A 22887-nucleotide genomic window follows, 5' to 3' on the forward strand; every position below is an offset into this window, starting at 1 on the left:
GGCGGGTCCTGCCGCGCCTCCCGGGCCACGCCGGCCCCTGCCGAGCTGGCAGCGCTGCGCGCCCCGCCCCGCTGCCTCCTCCGGTTCCGGCGCTGGCGGCGGGAATGGCGGCGCTGAGCCTCACCGTGGACGCGGGCAGTCCCCCGCTCGGTAAGTGCAGGCCGGATCTCATCCCGCGCCGCCCCGATCCCGCTCTGCCGGGGGGTCCGGCGGGGCTCTGTCCCCTCCCCGCCTCCCTCGCTCCCTCCCGCCTGTGTTGCATCATGCGGCGCCGGCCGTGCCCGCGTGCGGGGCCGGGCGAGGCGGCACCGGGGCCCGTGCCCGTCCTTCCTATTTCTCCCGTCCTTCCCATTCCTCCCGTCCGTCCCATCCCTGCCGCCCTTCCCTAGGGCCGTGTGCTCTCTGCGGGTCCCTCTGGGCAGCTGCTCGGGCCGCGGCGGTGCGGCCGGCGCTGGGCATAACTCTGGCTGCGGGAATTCGGGCACGGGTGCAGCCTCGGGTGACTTGGCACGTTGAGGCTGAATGTTCAAGGCAGCCCTAGTTCACATCGCCTGGTCGTGAGCTCTGCCGCTGTCTTGCCATCTTTCATTTTCAGTTCTAATCCGCTGCTGAAATTCCCCTCTGGGTGGCTGTCTCGAAGTTCTCAGTTGCTCCCTGCCCTTCGATGTTATTTTGCTTTTAAAAATGTGAGAACCTCCTTCATTGCACTTTCACCCATCTGGAAACAATCTTTTGTATGTGTTCCTTAAAATTTCTCCATTTCGTTGTAGCTGTTCAAAATAAATTTTCTTCCTATTCTTCATCGTAGTTTATTGATTTCTTTTTATTGCTGTTACTCCCAAATGGATTTCAGAGTTGAATACAACTTGCATGATTACTGATTCAAGGTATACAAACATATATGTTTTAAATAAAATTTCTCCTGAGACTTGTTTATACTGATTTGCCAGAAAAGAAAATGATGCAGTATGAATTATGATTAACATCAGCTTTAAGGGCTTTGGAGACTTATTTAGTGTGACAGCTTGTGTGTGGCACTGGAGGTTTATTTCAGGAGATTGCATGATTGTATCAGAAATGTTACATATTACAGATTAAACATTTATATCAAGGAGACAAGCACACTCATCTTACTGATCCCTACTTCATACTCTTCATTGTGTCTGCTGTGCAAGAAAAGTGTAGTAGTTTTTAATGTCATCAGTATTAATTACATAGCTTAGTGCACATAATACTTGTTATTTTCAAAGCATTTCCGTGCATGTTATTAAAATACTTACGTGTCTTACTAACGTATTGCATAAGGGATGTCACCCTGAATTTCACAGATGGATAGCTGAGGGATGAGAAGAACCACCTTGACTTACTCTTAATGCCACAAGAAGGGTTTTCAGCTGAGCAGAGGTGAGAGCTAGGGAATTCCTAGCTCCAGTGGTTTGTATTTAGGCCAGTGTATTAATAGCTTCTAGTATCATCTGCCTTGGTAGCTAGAGCATTGTTCTAGGGAAGGTAAAGTGTACAGCATGCTGTGGAGACTTTAATAGGTTAGTTAGGTGGCTTTCCAGACCTAAAGTTCCTGTTTTGCCTATGCAAAAGCTTGCTGCCTTTATACGTGCTTCTGAGCAAAGTTAGAGAACACAAGCTCCTCTGCTTATGCTCAGCAGGCTGAGTCTGGAGCAGAGCCAGTGCAGAAATGCAGCCAAGTGAGCTCGATGCTTTGTTTGAGCTGCTGTGTCGTGCTGTAGAGCCTCGAGATCAGAGCAGGTTTGCATCAAGCCTCTTGGAATGTGGGCAGAGCTGTCTTCTTCAATGGTGTAGCCTAAAAACTTCAGTAGTTCTTTTCTTTCTGGAGACCATTTTTTACTGTCACTTGTGAACTACTTTGAAAACCCAGTGTAAGCTTTCTGTGCTTTTACATGGATAAAATTTCTTGGTTTTGAATGGCTAATCTTTTCATGAACTTCAAATCAGGTTAAAAATAGTCTCATTCTTGTTCAGAAAGTATATTCAGTAATTGATCTCCTTTAATGCATGTGTCAGGGCTGCAGTGGAGTACATTAGTAATGCTGTTCAATAATTAAGAGCTTTTTGATTACGTTCTCCTCATATAGTGGGGGACAGGACTAATTTTTACCATACCCTTAGGAAGCAAAAATGTATAGCAGCTAACACTTGCTGAGCTCACCGCAGATCCCTGTGTGCTGGACATTATCAATTTGAGGCTGTAAGGATTGCCAAGAAGCCTCTTGCATATGAGACTGAACATTGATTTTTTTTTTTTTTTTTTTTTTTTTTGTTTTGTTTTGTTTTGTTTTGTTTCCCTGGGCATTCTCACTTGAAGGAGCCTGTTCAGTCGCCTGATCCTAGTGGATAGGAGATGTAAGTGGTTGGTTGTAACTGTGAAAGGTATCTCTCCTGGAAGGAAGTTCAGTATCTTTTTCTCTTGTTTTTTTAAGGAGCTCTGCTGACAGTGGAGCATGTGAAGAATGATGTTGAAATTTCAGTGCAAGAAGGCAAAGAAACCATCCTCTCTGTGTCTGAGTAAGTGACTTTGCATCTCTCCTTCTGCCTTTGGGTCAGCAGTTTTAAAAATCACGTGGTTCTAGCATTGACAGTAACCTTTTGAGGTAGGAGGAAAAGAAAACAAACACAGTTTTATTCATTACTGCATTATTGATGTCTCTAGCACAGGCAAAACATTTACAGTATATTCTGAACTAGATTTTTATGGAAAAACTCTTTTTATTTACATGTACTTATGTATAATATTTATGCTGTACCAGTCACTTTACTGTTTAGGACTTGGTGTTTTTCCATGCGTTACCAATACCAATTAGAGAGTTTTGATAATACAAGATTCCTTGGACTTGTACATGTGTGGGGAACTGAAGTTTGAATGTTTAGATGACATCATTTTAGGCTCCCTCCTGTGTGTGTATAAGCAAAGGCATGATGTTATGTCAGGAAACTGCTAATTAACTGTGCAGTGCTATTCAGTGTATCCATCTGCACACTGTGGAAAGAATATTGGAAATTTTTGTAGTAATCTATTGTCTGTCCTTCTGAAAATACTCTGCCATTGGAATGGATAACTTCAAGTTTGGGACGCAAAGATGGTTTTTACAATCTGAGTAAGATCAAATGCCTATCAGAAATGCAGGACTAACACCTAGTTTTGGGAAGCTGCATTGTCATCTTCAATTTCATATGAGTTAAGACATCTGGATATATCAGGAGGAGACATCCTGCTGTCTGACATATCAGTGGAAACTCAGGCATTTAGTATCTGCAGTAAGGAGCATATTTGTACACATGAGCATTGCAGTTGTAAGTTGAAGTATGGTAACACCATGATGAATTTGGAATTACTGATTATACCTTTAGTTTTTGAACATTGATTGTTTTTTTGAAGATTGGGGGGAATTTGTTGTTCACAGACTTGCTGGCAAACTCTCATTTTGTGAGCTAATTCAGTAGAAGATGCTGTTAAAGCCAGCAATGCATCATAGACTGGAATACCTGCTTGTCTGTAGAATGGCTACAGAAGCAACATATTTCATCTTGTATTGCAGTTACTGACTTGCTCCTCATAAATTAACGCTGACTGAACATTTCCATGTCTTCTAACCTTAGGCAATAAGCTTGTCACTATGTACATATATTTGCAGAAAATCAAAGCACAGAAAGATTCACAGCCTTCAGTCATGGTTGTTTTACTGGTTGCAAATATTGTTTTCTGTTTAAAATGTTAGACCTGAACTCAGATAGGGGTTCTTGCATAATCTGATATTTCATGTTATCTTTTGCTGTGCCTGGTGGTGGCCCTGAATTTGTGATTTTGAATGAAAGCAAGAGAAATATGACAGGTTATATTGGGATTTAATTGGTACAGCTTTAATAATCTTCAGTGTGTGTTTTGCACATGTGGGATACAGCTTACATAACAGAAAGTTAATTGGATATATTTTACTTGCAGGAGAAAGTTTTTCCCCTAAGTAGCCTTAGTCAGGTTTGGATTTTGTTTTACTTTGACTGTTTGGGCAGTGTATGGAGATACATATATATATATATCAGTATATGTGCGCGTATATATGTGTATGTATATATGTGTGTATATTTTTATTTATTTATTTATTTATTTATCCATATATGTGCTCCTGTGACACTAGGAATACTTTTAATGCATATTGTTTGCTTTGAAATAATAATTATTTCATTAAATAATTTAGCGTTGCCATGCCTTCTTCCCACTGCATTGCAAAACCACTCATTTTGGCTGTAATGGAACTTGTCAGAAATGTAAAGCAAATGCTCTTTTTCTTGGGCGCTTTCAGGGCACTTTGGCCCTGGGTAGATAATGTCTAGAATCATGGGCCCATCAGATGGAAATTTTTGTGTTAGTGTCCTCTCATCCCTGGCATTGGCTTATGTTCAATAAGTTATTCCAGACCTCAGTATTGCATTAATTTTCCCTTGCTTGGTTGTACAATAATTTCGAAAATTGATTCTCTGCCTTAAAGCCTGTTAAAAGTATATCTGCAATGTGAGAGGCATCGGCTGAACTCGTATCTCAGCTAATGCTTTTGCTAAATGGATTTCATGGCATCAGTTCTGCTGAAGCATCTTGTTTTGGCATGTTGTGAAAATCACTTGGGATGTTTCAGATTTTGATATTTTTTTGGGAATCCATTAGTTCTGATGACTTCACTTGAACAAGAAAGAACATTTTATTTGTGATTCTTCTGTGTTTGGTTTTGAAGCTCAGTTAAAATCTGGTGACAAAATTTTTAGCTAACTAGCTGAAACTTAGCTGTCAGCCTAAAAGGTTTATCACTCATTTGAGATGATGAATTTTATTTTAAAGGTTATTTTTGAAGACTTCGCTTCAAAACTTCATGTAGTAATAGCTCCTAAGCAAGCTATTATGCTAAGTGCTGATGGCTTTATGGAAAGTTTTGGTGTACCAGTGTCTTGTCAAAACAAGCTGCAGTACAGCTTTTGTGTGGTGAGCACATGCACATTTCAGAGTAGTTATTCTTCCCAGGCAGATCAAGCAAAAGCTTTTAGCAAATCAATTCAGCATTGATTTATTATGGTTGGAAATAATTTGTGTTTTGGGGTTTTTTGTATTATGTGTTTGCTTTTGTTTTTTGGTCTCTTTTTCCCATCTTGTCTTCTTGAACATTTGCCCTGGTATTTAATTATGTGGCATTTCATGTCACTCTCAATAGCGGCTCTTTGCCTGTAACATTGCATTGTCTCCGTTCATTCTTCCTTGCTTAGCCCTGGAGTTAGCAAGCACTGGCTGCAAAAAGTCTTTTATAACTTTTTCAAAGAGGTCAATTAGTGATGTTTGGGTGGGAGTATTTTGTTTTTCCTGAAGAAAATAACAACTTTTAAAGCATAAGTAAAATTTACTCAGAGTAACATTTTCCCATTTCATACATGTATCCAGTTTTGCTTGAGTAATCAAGGGATATTTGTTTTGGTATGAATTAGAGAAAACAATAAAAGTGCATTTCACAGACTTTTCAAATGAAAATGTATTGGAAGTTATTTGTTTTTCTCAGTTTATAAAAGCTTCCTTAAAATCTGATAGTGGGAAATTAGAATAGGCCACATTTTCAATTACACAGTAAGGTATAATTTAAACATCCTGCAGTGACTTTTGGTTTTAGTTACATTTTATGGATCTTCTATATATTTACTGGATCCTAGATGCTTGGAAAGCAAGCAAAATTAGAAACAAGCAAACCAAAAATCCCCTCCCAATGAACTATATTCCTTAGGTCATACTGCAATTAGCCTAATGAGACTGGCTGGTCCATTTGTACTAAAAATGGGACACATTCTAATTTTTAATATCTCAAGTACATTCTGTATAATTTTCAGAACTTTTTGTTGATTTTTGCAAGGCTTGAGGGCTGTCTGAATTCTTTTAATTTTATGAAGGATGCAGTAGGTAAAAAGGGAAATAGAGAACAATGACAGAAACAGAAGTGGAACTTTGGTTATACAAGTTGGAGTATAGCATTCAGTCCATTAAACTGAGTAAATGCTTAAATAAAACCACTTTTGTTGATATCAATGCTTGATTTAGAAGCAATTGGAGCTCTGTTTTTGCAGTCTGCATCCATGTGGGACTGTAGAGTAGAGATGAGTATTATCTGGAGAACTGATGTTTCTGATGCATCTTTCTTCCAAAGCTCTTTAGCAAATATTAATTTGTCTTAGATGAACTGGAAGCTAGATTTCTGACCGTGTACAGCTGTTTTTGATACTGTACGTAATGTAGAAAAGGGACATGAAAACAAAGGAGTACTCCCTTTGGAGAGCCCTTCTTCTGCGGATCTCTTGAGGACTTTCATAAGTGGAATGGGGACAACAAATTCAAATTAGTCTGTTATCTGTAGGAGACTGGGTAAAAAGACAAATACAGGCAGGGAAGTTTGTTCACCAGGGGATGATTTCTGTGAAGTGTGAATTGAGTAAAGTAAATAACAAATGAACAGGGATTTTTTTTCCCCTGATGCTAGCCCTTAAAACCATGATGAAGACCTCTCAGTTCTTCTGTTGATTCACTAGGAATCCTCCTCAAAGTGATCCTTCTTTTATGAAAAGAAAACAGATATTGATCAGCTCCTTATAATCTGGAAAATCTGTAGCTCAGGTTATACTTATGAATTCTTGTATTTGAAGAGTATTTGAAAGAATAATCAGAGTCTTATTTTCTTATTTTCAGCTTAAACAAAATTCTCGCACATTTAGTAGCTTATTATTCCATCTGGTGATAGAAAAGCAAGGACTCATTCTTTTGCTAGGTTTATTTTATTTTTGTTTTTCTACTCTGGTGACCTGGTACCTGTTGACTCGCCTGGAAGTTAATTTGTGTTTGCTTTGCACATGTTTCAACTATGTATGTGCAATTAAAGTTGAACTGACTGGAGGTAGTAATTTACCTTTGCCTTGCCCCTCTCTTTTTTTCAGGCAAGTTTCATTTACTGATGTGAATTCAATAGCTCGGTACCTGGCTCGAGTTGCTGCCTCTGCTGGGTTGTATGGCTCGAATCTGTTGGAACACACTGAGGTGAGAAGAAATCACAGATTCCTTAGTGAATCTGTGATTCCTTAGATTCCCAATAGTTTGGGTTGGAAAGGTCCTTAAAGACCATCTATTTCCAACCCCAAAGACCATCTGTTTCCCATGGGTGGGGATACTTTCCACTAGACCAGTTTGCTCAAAGCCCCACCCACCTTGGCCTTGAATCACTCTCTTGCCTCTTGGGTTTTTTTTTTTCCTTTTCCCTTTTTGTCTTTTGGCCTGTTCTGAGTTTGAGGGCGGGGTGGGGGGGTTTGGGTTTGGGATTGGGTTTTTTTTTGACCTTGTGTCTATTGTTCTGCATTTTACTGTTAGACTGAGGTTCCAGCTATGTGGGATGCTGAGGGGTTTGCTTTGGTGAGCTTCCTCCTTCATTTAAGAAATATAAAGACTAAGAAATCTGAACTTTGGAAGGGTTGCCCTTGCCCACCCCTGCAACAGCAACTCCTAAGCAGTTTGCTAATATAAAATAATTCAGCTTGGAAGGTAAAACATGGATTTTCCCTCCTCACTTCCCTCAGCTCTGTTGCCATCAGTGGCTATCTTGTAACACTTCAGTATAACACCAAGGAATGCTGTGTGGCATTGAAATCCTGAGGCAGCTTTTGCTGTATATGATAGTCAAAAACCCTGACCCTGTTTTCTTCCTGGGTCTAGCTCAAAATAATCAATCATATGCTGAATTTTAAATTGGTAACTGAAACTAGCAGACAAGTTGAAATTTACTTCCTCTGAAATTTGGGGAGGAACTGAAGGATTTGATTCAGGTCTTTTCTTCTTGAAGCCAGTGGTAATCACTCTTCAATCACTCTTCCACCCTTATAGCTGGTCTCAAGGGGAGTGTTGTCTTACTACTTTGCCTGTGAGGCATTAAAAAGATGTAAGTTATCTTGTGGCTATTTAAAATTTCTGTCCAAATCCCTAGTTTTTAAGTTAAACCCAGACCTCAGCAAACACACTTTCAGGGCTGGTACAATACTTCTTTTCACTTCTGCGTCTTTCCAAAATAATACTGTACTTGGAGAAGTACAGGGACAGCTGCCTTTGTGGTACACGTATTTTGGCATGCAACTGCAAATGACTGAACCGAATTCTGTGGAGGTTGTAATTACATCTGTGCTTGCCACGTTGGCTTGAACGTTGGAAGGATTCCCGTTGCAGTTTGCAGAACAGTTACACATGAAATAGGACCAGAGAAGAGACACTTAGTCTCTTGCAGGATTGAGGGATTCAGTTTATATACAGGGTTACGTTATTAACTAGCCTAATTCTTAATATATTTTGTGTTTATTTACAAAGATAGATGGAAAAGACTTTTGCAGGAGTGGGGAGTAGGACTTGTGAAGGTCACAGATTTGATTTCTTCAAATCTAAAAGGACACGAGGAAGGTAAAATAGAGACTGAGGGGAAAATGGTACACTAACCAGCAGCAGCACCAGGAAGAGGAAGTAGGTCACAAATATGATAGGTAAATAGCTAAAGGACAGGCATGATTTTTATATACTCTTGAGATAAGCGAGTACCTAAGAATTGCTTATTATTTTACCAATGGGAATAACTTCAGTGAAGTTGATGTTTTCAGCAGTTTGAATTCATGCTGAAGGAAGAAATTAAATTTCACTATTTAGTATTGTTCTTGGTGAATTTTTCAGTATAATTTATTTTAAGTATTCTTTCAACATATGTTATGATCTGATATATTTAATTCTAATGTTCCTGTTAATATTTTCTGTTCAGTTGTTAGATCAATTGTGTATTATTCAGTTATTTAACAAGCTTAATTCCCATTCCTTTGGTAACTTTAACTGTCTTTTGTCTCTTCAAACAAGATTGACCACTGGCTGGAGTTCAGTGCTACAAAGTTATCCACTGCCAGCCAGTTCCCTTCAGCCATCCAAGAACTCAACCACTGTCTGTCTCTACGGACCTACTTGGTGGGAAACTCTCTGAGTCTTGCAGATTTGTGTGTCTGGGCTGTACTAAAAGGTATTGGTTTATATTCTCTGTTTCACTGGCTTGCAATATCAATATATTGATACTTAATCAATATACAACAGGAATCCCCAATTTTTCTTTTTTGTGGATGCTAGCAGTGACTCCTAGCTCTACGACAGACTGTGTACTGTCATGCACACTGCTGTGACCTGTGCATCACTAGTGATGGCAATAGTATAGCTTAGGAAATCCTAGATTTTATTTTGTTTAATTGTTGTTACATTTGGAAGTTTATGATCTGTAGTCTCTAGGTGGAACTTTTTCTAATTTCTTTTGTGCTAATAATTGCAAGAACATCTTTTATTACCTGTTTCCTCAATAGGAAAATGTGCAACGTAAAATTATATGCATCGACCTTTCTGTGACATTATCTTAGCAGAGGAAATTTCTTCAGTGTTTACTTTTAATTATTAAAAGAGGTAGATGTCACTCTGCAAAATACACTTCAGTGGTTAACGAAGCTTTGATGATCTGTTTTTATGGATTTGGATTTTATTTTCTCTTAGCTCTGTATCTAAAAGTGATAGGTGATGATCTATCATTCAGTATAACCCAATTCCACTTGAAAGTAAAGGGAATAACTAGGATTAAAAGCCTGCAGCTTTTGGGTATTTTTTCAATGTTGCTGCTCTTAAGAGCAATCTGAAAAGCTGCTGTTGATAAGAATAATTTTATTTTTATAATTTAATTGTTTGAAAACTTTTTTTTCTAACAGATAATAGTACGTGGCAAGGGCAGTTAGAGCAAAACAAAGCTCCTGTGCATGCAAAGCGATGGTACACCTTCCTTGAGGTACAACATGCTTTCCAGTCAGTAGGAGCCAAGTGGGCTGCTGGTACACCAAAGGTTAAAATGGTAAGATTTACTCAGATCTTCTGGAGAGAGTAGCTTTATTTCTGTGAATACATTGCAAGAATTTTTTCTTTTTAAGTTAGAGAATTAAAAACTGAATGTAAGCAGTCATACAGTGAACTAAACTTTTGTAAACTCTTATTCACTGCTAAAGCTGTTGCTTTCAAATTTAAAAGGGCATGAATTGTCTAGTCCAATGTGTAGATGGAACTGTGGAAATATGGCACCTCTTCTTTTAATCAGCACTGCTCTTTAGATATATTGTTTGCTTTTTCTAAAGACAGTTTGAGATCCTGATGGACCTGCAAAGATTGCTCTTTGACTGAAAGTTGACTGAAATTTGACTGAATTTGTTAATCATGTTCAGGTTAAGAACACCAAGATACAAAACCTTAACTAGCAGTTGTTTTCTTCTATGGAATAAATTAGATAACTTAGTGGGACTTTTCAGTCCTGGACCAGATTTGAAGACAAAATTACTTAAAACTCTAGAATTAATCTTTATTTAGAGTCCTTGAGTAATGTGAAAATTGTGAAGAGATGAATTTGGGGTCCAATATGGCAGCTTGTAGGTTTGAAAGGAGACTTTGATGCAGCAGTTGTTATCTAGAGTTTTATATCTCATTTTACAGCTAATACAATCTGTAATTATGTCTCTTTTCAACAAGGCAACAGAAAAAGAAAAGAAAGCAGATGTTGGGAAGTTCGTTGAACTTCCTGGCGCAGAGATGGGAAAGGTCATTGTGAGGTTTCCTCCTGAAGCAAGTGGGTAAGAAACATGAATACTTTGACAAGGTTCTATTTTGTTTTTTCTATTAAAAAAAAGTATTTTGGTGAGGATGGTAATCAGCTTATCAGACAAGGCTGTTAAACCAAATGAGTGTTTAAAGCTTTGTCTCCACTAGAGCTGTTCATTCAGTTCTCCTCTGTACTTCATTGCGCTGTTGCCTGGACTTGGAATAGGGAGTTTAGTTGTGAGGTGACATTGTGCAGCTCAGCAGTGGGATGAGGAGAAGCAGGAGGATAGCATTTGTATGGGTAATGGATGTGTGTGTCCTGCCAGGAGCTATGGTGTGGACATGCAGTCCTTATGAATTGGGTCAAGTGACTCGGTGCTTCCCAAGAAAGCTTAGATTTGAGAAAGGAAAGATGTATGGGATAGCCTTCCTTGGGGAAGCTTGACGCCAGATGTGTAATGGAGGGCCAGGGGTGCAGACTGTGTGGAATACCAAAGCACAAACTCCTTAAAGACCACACAGAGATGTGATGAGCCAGTATAATAAACTCAATTTTCAGATGGCTTTTCATTTTCTGTTTCTTTTTGGAGTTGCCTGATGGCCTATAAAATTTCCATGATTGCATTTGTTCATTAAACTGGCTGTTCAGCATCACAGGACTTCTGTAGTTGTGTTTCTTACTCTATTAGTCCAATATAAACTTTACTCAAATATTGTAAATTATGTATTTTGTATATGTATGTCTATAACATACATTGTTCTCAGCTTACTTTAGTAGTTTTTAGCATCTTAATCCTGGTGTTTTAAAACACTGTTCTTCAGTGACATGTTACTCTCTTTTTGTAAGAGATTTTATGGATTTGGGGATTTATATTTAGTTTAAAATGTCAGTAGCTTTATAGCTTATATTAAAAAATACACAGTAATCAGAAAATTCCACTCTTGTGTATGTGGTAGTTACAGATTATCTGGTAGCTACTACTGGGTATCATCAGCAGTTGGTTTAAGTTAGTCTGTAAAAATGGAGAAAATTACAGTCCAATCTTTATATCCATAGTAACACTCTAATTTACATATTTAGTTATTTTTAACAGTCAATTACTGAATTTGTAATAGGAGAAACATAATCTGTTTTCATAAACATTTAGTATTTCAGCAAATATCCTAGGTTTGCTGTTTGTTACACTTAGGTATTGCTTTCCATTCTTTCTCCTTCCTTCACAAATAAAGAAGTCTAGCTGAAGTAGTTCTGATATTTATTTATTAATTTTATATTTATTTTTTAATTTCCTTTTTAGATATCTGCACATTGGTCATGCCAAAGCTGCCCTGCTAAATCAGCACTACCAAGTTAACTTCAAAGGAAAACTTATTTTGAGATTTGATGACACAAATCCAGAAAAAGAGAAAGAAGACTTTGAAAAGGTATGATAAGATAGCAGAGTGATAATAGGCTGTGAAACAATGATAAGTGTGTGCCTCTCTTTTCTTTCATGCTTATTCTTATGGTTTATCCTTCTTGGACAATGGAGTATTGAAACACCACATCCTACATGAAGAGGATAAAGATATAACAAAACTACCTTTTCTGAATATCACAGTGTACATTTTCACACTTGGCAGGTTATTCTCGAAGACGTTGCCATGCTGCACATCAAACCAGATCAATTTACCTATACCTCAGACCACTTTGAAACAATAATGAAATATGCTGAGAAGCTTATTCAAGAAGGGAAGGCGTATGTGGATGATACTCCTGCAGAACAAATGAAAGCAGAGCGTGAGCAAAGAGTGGAATCTAAACACAGAAATAACTGTAAGATATTTTAAGCTTTGGTCTTGCTTTCTGACCTTTTTGATTCGGTATCAAAGCTTGATTTTTCTTAACAGATATAAGTGAGATTACTAAATTGCATATCTTCAAGGTCCTTATGGAGACTTGAAAGTGTTTAGGGCTTTCTTCTACAAGGCTGAGTGGATTAAGTACACATTTAGACCAGGGCAGTAAACTTGTCTATGTATGAATTCATCACCATTCATTATCACTTAAAAAATTCACAATGTAAAATGTGTGAAAATTAATTCGTGTCCAAAGAGGGAGTGTCACTGATTTTTGTTGCTGCAGTAATAAAACTTGATTCTGTATCAGCTTCATAATACTTTACAAAATGGTGTGTTTTTGTTGTTCTTAGGTGTTAATAAGAATCTACAAATGTGGGAAGAAATGAAAAAGGGAACAGAATATGGACAAACTTGTTGTCTACGAGCAAAAATAGATATGAGTAGTAACAATGGATGTATGAGGGATCCAACTCTTTATCGTTGTAAAAACCAGCCTCACCCTCGGACAGGAAGTACCTACAAGTATGTCCACTTTCTCGTTGTGTGGCCTGTAGCTTTTGCTCTTTCCAGGGCATTTACAATTCCTTAGGAAATTTCTTTTAATACTTGGAACTTGCTAGCATTTTTCAACTAGAATATGCAATGAGTCTCTTGACTTTCTGAAACTTGTGCAAATTACTTTTAAAACCTGTGAGATGGCCATTATGGTCAACAGTGAATATTATTTCAGTTTTAGTCCCTATATGTGTTTGAAAAAAACATTAGCAGTATAGAGGGTTTTTTTTAGGCTTGAATATTAAGGCTGTTACAGTTTTTTTCTTGAAGGCTTTCTTCATCTTAAAATTATATTGCCCTCTGGAACTTTTTGTGGACTACTAGTTGTGTATGTGTTATTTTAGTCTTGATCTGAAAGTTTTCAGGATCATAGGTTAGAAATATTTGTAATGCGTGAATATAAACTGTACTTAGTTTAAATGTTTAGGTGGGAGGAAAGTGTTTTGTTGTACCCTGCTAACCAAAGATCTTTTTCGTCAGTGTTTATCCCACATATGACTTTGCCTGCCCCATTGTTGATAGTATTGAAGGTGTCACACATGCACTGAGAACAACTGAATACCATGACAGAGATGAACAATTCTACTGGATTATTGAGGCTCTGGGTATAAGGAAGCCATATATATGGGAGTATAGCAGGCTAAACCTCAACAACACTGTGCTCTCCAAGAGAAAGCTCACGTGGTTTGTCAACGAAGGCCTTGTGGATGGATGGTATGTTCCATGGCTGTAGGTCAGCCCTGTTCCCTAAGATTCTTGTGACTGGCACATTCATTTTTGCTTTGGGGTAGTTTGAATGAATATTTAAACAATATTAAACAATACAGATTAATTAAATTGGCTTGTGTATGTACAATGTGTCTGTTTTCTACTCTACAGTAGCTGTGTACATACATATTCATGGCCTGTAAGAAACATGAGGCAGCTTATTTTTGGACTCTGGCTCTTGCTGTGGGTGGCATTTACATGTTTTCCACTCTTGAGTCATTGGTGGTTGTCATTGGAGTCATTCCTAAACAATGCCAGGAGAGGGCCTGGATTGAAGTGTTTCTGGTACTGTCCATACTGTCCATCCAGTCAAATCCATCCCACTTCTCTCCAACCTGCCCTCACCCTCCTACTTTCTGTTAATTTTTTCAGATTGATTTGATTTCTGCAGACAGTGTTTGGTGGACTAGCTGTCTAGTTGTCAGTTGAGTTGGAAGCTTAGATTCCTAGTTTATGCATGGAGCCACTTGGCTAGAGCCAAATTTATCCTTCCTTGCCCCTGCCTGGTTTTTTCCCCTAGAGGTGTAGCTGATCTTATGATGGTCTTTACCTTTCCTTCCCTAAGCCTCCCTGTTAGGTCCTCAGTAAGGTTTGATTCATGTTCCCACCAAATTCAAAGGTTACATTGCAGATCAGGCCTTTTTATTTCTTCCATAAGAGAAAAAAAAAAAAAAATAGAATTGTATCATTTATATAAAGAGGTAGCATTGTCACTTCTTTCCAGTAATATTTTCTGGGTGCCCTTGGAAGGGAAATAATGGATAGGGACATAACTTTTGCCTTGCTAGTTTTAGAGAGACCTGACCTGCAAAATACATTTTGTATGGATAAGAGCTCAGTCTTCTCAGTTAGGTGCTCTTACCTAGCTGGGAGCTCAGTGAGTAAAATACACTGATGCTGTGCCTTTCATGTGTGGCAGTATTAGTAAAGTTCTTGATAAGTGCAGAATTTGAAAATTTAGCGTATGTCACTAATGGAATACCTTTTTCCACTAGGGATGACCCAAGATTTCCCACTGTGCGCGGTGTCCTGAGAAGAGGCATGACAGTTGAAGGGCTGAAACAGTTTATTGCTGCTCAGGTGGGTGTTTTCTTCTGATTCTTTGAATCTCCCTCGATAAGTTTAACAAATTTTTGTGAAGCTTCACTTAATGTACTTGTCACTGGAAGGTTTCTGCTTTTGAGGCTTTGCTACTTTGACATGTATTGCTTCAACAATGGCAGCACCTGTGAGTAGGTGTTAGCAAAATGGACTTGCAGGTTTCTTACTTGGAGAAGGTTTATTTTGCAAGCTCAAAAACTGGTTTTGATGAAAACAAACCATAGAGAGTTTTCAGTTTAAAGAACTTTGTTTTAAATTAGTCTAAGGGCTAGAATGTTTATATTAATGTGGTGTTGGTTCGGATTTTATTTTATCCAGGGCTCCTCCCGATCTGTCGTGAATATGGAGTGGGATAAAATCTGGTCCTTTAACAAAAAGGTATGTGCTTGCTCAGATTTGATGCTACTCCTGATATCCTCTTTCTAGGATATGTAGAGAATCCAGTGTTCATTGGAGTGCTTATCACAACAAGTAGCAGTTGCAGTATGCTGCATCATTTGGCACACTCTCAGGAAAATGGAATGTCCCCCCCTTCTAACCTGAAGAAGCACTAATCCTATTGATTCTTCTATACCAGTACTTACTTGCCTTCCTTAGTAGTATGGGAAAGGATAATGGTATTTGTTGTAAATCTGATCTGAAAACTGCATTTCATTTTTCTGCTTTCAAGCTGCGAGCTATCTGTAAGAAGGTATTGCTTAATGCTTTTTTACCTTAGCATATAGCTTACAGTGCTGTAAGCATACATAGCATAAGCTATCATTTTGCAGCTTCATAGCACAGTCAGACTTGCTTGTATAACAGGAGCTCTACAAACCCACTGAAAATGCATTATTCCTAGTTTTCAAAGGATGCCCACCTCTGGTTTGGCTGATTTGTCAACATAAACACAAATTTTCCCTGATTTGGTTCACGCTGGCCGCATTTCCTTTCTGTGGCAAAAGGATGAACGCACTGTGTGCTCTGTCTGGGGAGATCAAGTCAGCACTGCTGGAGTTTCTGACTGAATGGCAAATCAGGAATATTGCATCTTGACATGATGAGTTGCTTTTGGCAGCAGATGCTTGGACACTATAATAAGGCGATTTGTTTTCATGAGGATTGCATATTTTGTGTGATTGTGGAAACACCTGTTATTTTGCATTGGGATTCCTGCTTGGTTTTGCTTAGATAGTACTCAGATCTGTTCATTTAAATAGTTTTTGCTTGTCTGGCATGTGTCTTGTATTTCTTCATGTATTTTGCATTTGATTTGCTACATACATGTAGGTGTATGAATTGGTTCTTTCTGTTGCTGCATAAATGCATTTATGACTAACAACTGATTTGAGGGGAAGAATCCACAATGGACTGTCAAGGATCATTTTTTTAAATTGACTTTTAAAGTGAGTTTCTTAGACCTCTGACTCAGCTCCTTGTACAGCACCATATTTATTAGCCAATTTTATTTACATGTTGTTGTGCAGATTGAAAGCTATCTGCAATATGAGAAAAACCATTTGGCTGCTTACAGGTAATTCTGAGCTCAAAGACTTTATCAGTGTGACAACTCATATTTTATACGTGATCCTGTAATTTTTAGCGCCTGACAAGGGATTGCGAGTTTTAAAGAATAAAATAAAGAGCTTGGTAATAACACTATAAAATCTGGTCATTTAATTATCAAAATTATGATATTAAATCAAATAATACTCCTGCATTTTGAGATATATACACAAGTCCTTTTTCAAAGTCTAACATTTAGGTGACTTCATTTAGGTGACCGACTTCAGTGACTACTAACTTAGAAAAGTGTGTCTTCTTAAAAGTATATCATCATATCACTTTATTATCTAATATCAAGCAGCTAGAGCTAAATACTTTTCTCCAAAATATAGAAAAATATATAGCTGCATAGCTTTTCATTTGAGAAGGCATAAACCAAGGAGAGCAAAAGTTACTTCATATTAATAAAAGCAGGTGCTTTCCTTTGTGTCAGTTTCCAGTTTACTGGGTAGATCTTGGATATTCCTTTTGGCCTTAGATGACTGCTTTACTTGAATTATGTATTTAACTACTTCTGAAGAGTTTGACAAACCAGTATTTGAGGTATAAAAAATGCTGTGAAAAACTACAGCTGCTAAGTTTGATAATGGACAGTAAAAATACAGGAAGACATCCTAGTGGTAGTTTTTCTTGCCAAACTCATGTTGTAGAAATCTGAATGAAGTCAATGTTATGGTATTGCCTTATTATAGTATCTGATGTGTCTGTAGTTAAATTGTAGACTTGATTGGTGCCTCCTCTACAGCCAGTTCTGTCACTGATTCTGCTGGAGTACTGGCCTGGAAAATGAGTATGAGATCAGGTCTCGTGCTGCTGGAAAAAGAACAAACTCCACTTAAAAATTATTGCTTTAAATTTAGTTAACTAGAGAAAAAGCGGTTCACATGTAATAGCCTATGTGCACAGTAAAACTGTATCAGAGTACATTTTTGTGTCTTCCCCATAGGGCATTGGGTCATAATTTTAGTTACTTCTGCTGTCAGTAGTACCCAATCCAGTTTTTACTCAGAGTATCTTAGTAAAGATTGGAAATTGTAAAGTATTACCATTATTTTCTCACTATTCTGTAGCTTTGGATGAAAGTGACATTAAAGCAAGCTTTGAAAAACTGCAGTAACATAAAGAATACCAGTTAATATTCCTTTCTTTTTTTTTTTTTTTTTTTGGTGTGGTGATTGTTTTCTAAAGCATCTTATTTTTGTGTCAGTGGCATATATTCATGATCCACCTCATTTGTTTTCTGTAGGTTATAGACCCAGTAGCACCTCGGTACACTGCTTTACTGAAAGATGCAGTGGTCCCAGTAAATATTCCTGAAGCTCAAGAGGAGATGAAAGAAGTGGCTAAACACCCAAAGGTTCCTGCTTTACTCTCTTAATATTCTTGTACTGCAACTCAGTAAGGCGGGGAAGTACCTTGGCATGAAACAGTCAGGAAGGGGAGTCCTGCTTTTAGCTTGCTTAGAGAGCTAATCTGATAGAGATCTATCCAAAGGGTACTTTTGTTTTGCCTCAAAATTGTCAAAAACTGTGCAACTACTAAACATGTTTGTTCTTGTTAGAGGGAACTCTTTTTGTAAATATATAGAGGGCATATAAAAGGTGCCCTAAAAGGCCTCTCTGGGAGTTTTCAGAAGAGGTGAGTCATTACAAGCCTGGAGTGCTACTCAAGCTGGTTTTCCTGTTGTTTGATACTAACTTTCACAGGGGTTAAATATTAAGTTTTATTCAAGCTTTGTGGCTATAATACAGCAAACACTCTTTATCCATTAACAGTGAGGTGTTTTTTAAGTGGTTTATGAAATCAGGTTTTATATGGAGAGGTAACATATTAACTTGTTGATTCTGTTAATCTCTGGATTTTTAATATGACTTTTAAATTTGTATAGCAAATAATTCTTATCAAAAGCTAAGAACTTGCTGATTTGATACTTTTAGTATCCAGTAAACAGAGTAATATTGCTTAATAGGGTAGTGTGTTACTGATACAACTCTTTCTTGGTGCTATGAGTAAAAAGATGCTTTCCTTTGAGTCTGATGTCTCAAATTGTGCTGAAATGTCACTGAAAGCATCCCTTAGTTATACTTACATACACTTACACTGAGAAATGAGTGAATATTGCTGAGGCTTTGCTTCATTTCTTTGTTTTTTGCTCTGAGTGCTCCTGTAGCCATTTCTTGTAACTAAGAGTTGGACATTGGGTTTCCCCTCTTGCCCATGGCTGATAACCAGGAAACAGATTTTGAGCAGATGTAAGTGAGAGCTGTGACTCTTCAGGGTTCAAAGACACTGAAGTTTGGTCAGATACAAGCCACCATATTAAAACATTGATAGTACCAGTAAATGCTGCCTCCAATATGTAATGAAATAAATACTGACTGGAAAAAACAAACTGAAAACTCCTGACCAGCTGAGAAAGTCTGAACTCACAGCAGTCAGCCTTTTTAGAAAATAGAAGTTTATCTCAATTGTAGAGATACTTTAAAGCTGAATATTTTATAAGTGATGTAGTTCTGGTTTCTGTCTTTACAAATCGATGCAGCTAAAAGAAGCTCCATATATATTTCCATAATAACCTTATAAAAAACAAAAATGAGAGTTCTGAAATTAGTTTTGAAGGGAGTTTGCATAGCAAAATGGAAACTTGAGAAAAACTTTGGGTTTAACTGTGAGATCCTAAAGATGCATGGAACTTAAGGAAATGAAATATGCTGTCAGTAGATTTTTTTTGTGTGTATTATCAGGGGAATGTGGACAACACCTGTAAATAAGAAAGTGGAGAGAGCTGTGGAAAAACATTGTAGCTTTGCATTACTGTTATAATTCTGTCTTCTGTCTTCATCTGTTGTCTTTGAAATGTAAATCATTATTCACAGAATGTTGATGTTGGGTTGAAGCCTGTGTGGTACAGCTCCAAAGTCCTCATTGAGGGAGCAGATGCAGAGACCCTGGCGGAGGGAGAGGTGGTTACATTCATAAATTGGGGCAATATCATCATCACCAAATTAAACAGGTAACCTGTACAGTGGCAGATGAAATTAATTTTTGCTTTTCAGCTTTTTGTTGCCTTTTCTTTTAACAGGAAGCTTGTAACAGTAAAGAATTAATGGTTGGCCATTCAATGATTCTATGTCTATAAATCTACTTTGAAACACCTCATGAAACTACATGTTAGCACAGGGTGTATATTTCTGTAGATTCAGGTTGGAAATCATTAGTCAGTCCTGATACTGCATGTCCCTCTCATCCAGTGCTCTCCATGATTCTGTGGCAATATTGCCATGGTAAAACAGCTTTTACAGACAGATAAAAACCACCTGGAATGTTAACAACTTTCACCCCGTAACAAATACTGCTTTACATACTGAGAAACTAAACCTGTCACAGTTTCAGTTGCACAGCTGTTGAGGTCCATTTAATATCTCGTGGTATCTTTGAAGTGGTTGTGTTGAGACAGTGCCAGAATGGCGTGAGCTCTGATAGAGAACATAAATATGCAAAGATTTTTCTCCCCATGCTTTTTATTCTATATTGATATTTAAGACAGCAAAATTAATGGAGAACTTAAATGGCAATGAATGCACTCTTTCATTTTCTGTGATTCACACTTCAAAAATGAACTCTGAACACTTGATTTTGCTGTACTGAATCAGAACTGATCATTTAGGCTGTACCATTATAATTTCTGTTTTCCTCTAGAAATTCAAGTGGAAAAATTGTGTCCATCAATGCCAAGTTGAACTTAGATAATAAGGACTTCAAAAAAACTACTAAGATCACTTGGCTGGCAGAAACTCCACGTGCACCCCTCATTCCAACTGTCTGTGTTAATTATGAGCATCTGATCACTAAGCCAGTTCTAGGTAAAGATGAAGACTTCAAGCAATATATCAACCAAAATAGCAAGGTGAGTTATACTTTTGTCCTCTTTAATTCCACAAAACTTCATGCTGTTTGGTTTTTTGGGTTTGTTTTTTTTTAAATTCATTCTTTCTAGTTGTGATTTTTAAATAGAATTGTTTTTTTGTTACACAGTTTATCTGTTTATCTAGTTTCTGTGTTTCCATGTAACCTGTCATAATCTCAAAATTAAAATATGACTCTTGTTTATTCTCAGTTGTTACCAGGCTTTTACACATCTGAATAGTTTGAGGTTTTGTCTTGATACATTCTTATGATGTCGCATCTTCTTGCTAGTACTTGATCTGCTGTTGCTGGAATTAAGTAACATTTTGACACTTTGAAAAGGAGGAAACCACCACTATCCTTCTACAACTCTATTTCTTGCTGTTCCTTTGCTCTGTTAGGCATGGACTGATTTCTTTTAATACTTACAGCAAGAAGAACTGATGCTGGGTGATCCATGCCTTAAGGAGTTAAAAAAAGGAGACATCATACAACTTCAGAGGAGAGGATTCTTTATTTGTGATCAGCCCTATGAGCCAGTGAGGTAAGTTACCTGAGAATGGCCTAAACAGACTTCACAGAATTTGCTTTAGCTTGTTGTGTTTTAGTGTTTTCACACATGCACATTGGCAAGAGTAATGTCGTTCTGCAAATATTTACCCATTTCCATGATCTTTGTGAGGAAAATCTCTGTGGACTGGCATGGCTTTTATTTTTTATTACATTCCTGCCTCTTCAAACTATCTTAAGCCAAGTATGTGGTACTTGAGATGCACCCCAGCTAACCTGGACTTGGTAATGAGGTCATGGTTTCATTGTGACTTGCAGTATAGAAATTAAGTAACAGTGCTACAGAATAAACCGCATTTTTCCAATTAGGGTGTGCACATACTACTTCATTGTAACACTTTCTTAGCAATCTATTGAAACATCTACATGCAATTATAACATAAACATAAAAATATTGTAAAAAAAGGAAAACGTTCATACAGGAGGAATCATTGCAGATCCCTTATTGTGTAAATGTAGATAATTACAGCTGTGTATCAAAGATAAACCTGCAGTTGTGTGAAAGCATCTTTTAGAAAGAGTAGCTCATTTGTTCAATAAATGTTTGATATTTATCTTTTATTTCCTTTACTGTTGTATTTTCTATAAATCTTTTTATAGTCCTTACAGCTGTAAAGATGCCCCGTGCATTTTGATTTACATCCCTGATGGACACACTAAAGAAATGCCAACATCTGGGTCAAAAGAGAAGACCAAAGCTGAAACTGCAAAGAAAGAGGTAAACTGGTGGTTTAGGAAAGTACCATAAAATGTATTACTATACATCTCTTTCTGTACGAGATTACATGCTGAATACTTAACTTTTTTTTTTTTTTTTTTTTAAGGCTAGTTCAGCTGTAAAAGGAAAATCTGCTCCAGTTGTTGGTCATACCTCTACTCCAGCCTGTACTGAGTCATCTGAAGGTCTCTTGATCATCTACAAAAAGGTGGCTGCACAGGGTGATGTAGTTCGTGACTTGAAGGCTAAGAAGGCAGCAAAGGAAGATATTGATAAAGCTGTGAAACAACTGCTGGCCTTGAAAGCAGAATACAAAGAGAAGACGGGCCAGGAATATAAGCCAGGAAATCCTCCAGTATCTGGAACTGCACAGTCATCAAAGCTTGAGACCTCTGGTACCTTGGACAGTAAAGCCCTGTATGATAAAGTAGCAGAACAAGGAGAAGTGGTCCGAAAACTGAAAGCTGAGAAAGCATCTAAGGTGATGATTAAAATAATCCTTTGGTTTTGTCTGTGTTTGCATAGCCCGTTGTTCTCTCTCTGTCGAGGTGAATGGGTGCTTATGGATCCAGGGATTTTATAGTGGTCATCATTTGGCCTGGGCTCTGTTTTGTCAAGACTTGTATTTTCCAAAACTTACTTCTTCAGTTAGATTTGTATGACCAAGTTTGTATTGGTGAATTCCTGTATTTCTTAGGCTGGTGCTCTGAAACATGGACAGAATTTACCCAACAGCAAGGGTTGATTAAGTATCCAAATCAAGTCCTTGAGATTAAAATGCCTTGGCAATTTCTTCATTTGTTTAACTCAGTATGGTCAAATTATGGACTTCACAGGATTGAATTGTTGCTGTTTAGACCTTGAAACAAAGCTCCAAAACCAGAAAGGAAGGATCCAAATGCCACAGATGTTTTTGAGAATCTTCCTGTCTGTAACTGTACAAACCTAGCTACTGTTAGCTGTGTTATTTCCTTTCTTTCTAATGCAGAGCAAGAAGAGAGGGAAAATAACATAGTTTGCCCAGTGGTTAAATAATGTTGATAGTAGCAGTGTCTTGATGGCACTATAAATAAATGAGAAGATCTAAATTAATTTATTGTTATAATTTTACTTAGGACAGTTAAGGTTGTACATCCCTTAAGAGGAGTTACTTTGTTAAAACAGGAAATTAGTAGAGAAAACTTCTCTGAATAACTCC

At 37.7% G+C, this 22887-nt stretch overlaps 1 protein-coding gene across 3 annotated transcripts in view; it reads left to right on the forward strand.

Moving 5' to 3' along the window:
• EPRS1 (glutamyl-prolyl-tRNA synthetase 1) overlaps positions 1–22887 on the forward strand; it is a 37696-nt gene continuing 14809 nt past the window's right edge. For 2 of the 3 annotated variants that reach the window (XM_059841011.1, XM_059841012.1), the window contains exons 1-18: positions 1–150; positions 2457–2541; positions 6988–7087; positions 8930–9086; positions 9811–9950; positions 10616–10716; positions 11983–12109; positions 12308–12500; positions 12877–13048; positions 13562–13795; positions 14845–14929; positions 15269–15328; positions 17742–17852; positions 19372–19508; positions 20195–20402; positions 20833–20945; positions 21572–21689; positions 21796–22170. In XM_059841011.1, the coding sequence (XP_059696994.1) occupies positions 105–150; positions 2457–2541; positions 6988–7087; positions 8930–9086; positions 9811–9950; positions 10616–10716; positions 11983–12109; positions 12308–12500; positions 12877–13048; positions 13562–13795; positions 14845–14929; positions 15269–15328; positions 17742–17852; positions 19372–19508; positions 20195–20402; positions 20833–20945; positions 21572–21689; positions 21796–22170 (2562 nt within the window). In that variant the 5' untranslated portion in view covers positions 1–104. The remainder of the gene's footprint in view (positions 151–2456; positions 2542–6987; positions 7088–8929; positions 9087–9810; positions 9951–10615; positions 10717–11982; positions 12110–12307; positions 12501–12876; positions 13049–13561; positions 13796–14844; positions 14930–15268; positions 15329–17741; positions 17853–19371; positions 19509–20194; positions 20403–20832; positions 20946–21571; positions 21690–21795; positions 22171–22887) is intronic. The other variant, XM_059841013.1, reaches the window with a different exon arrangement.

This window comes from Haemorhous mexicanus, chromosome 3 (assembly GCF_027477595.1).
Source record: "Haemorhous mexicanus isolate bHaeMex1 chromosome 3, bHaeMex1.pri, whole genome shotgun sequence".
NCBI classification, from domain to species: domain Eukaryota; kingdom Metazoa; phylum Chordata; class Aves; order Passeriformes; family Fringillidae; genus Haemorhous; species Haemorhous mexicanus.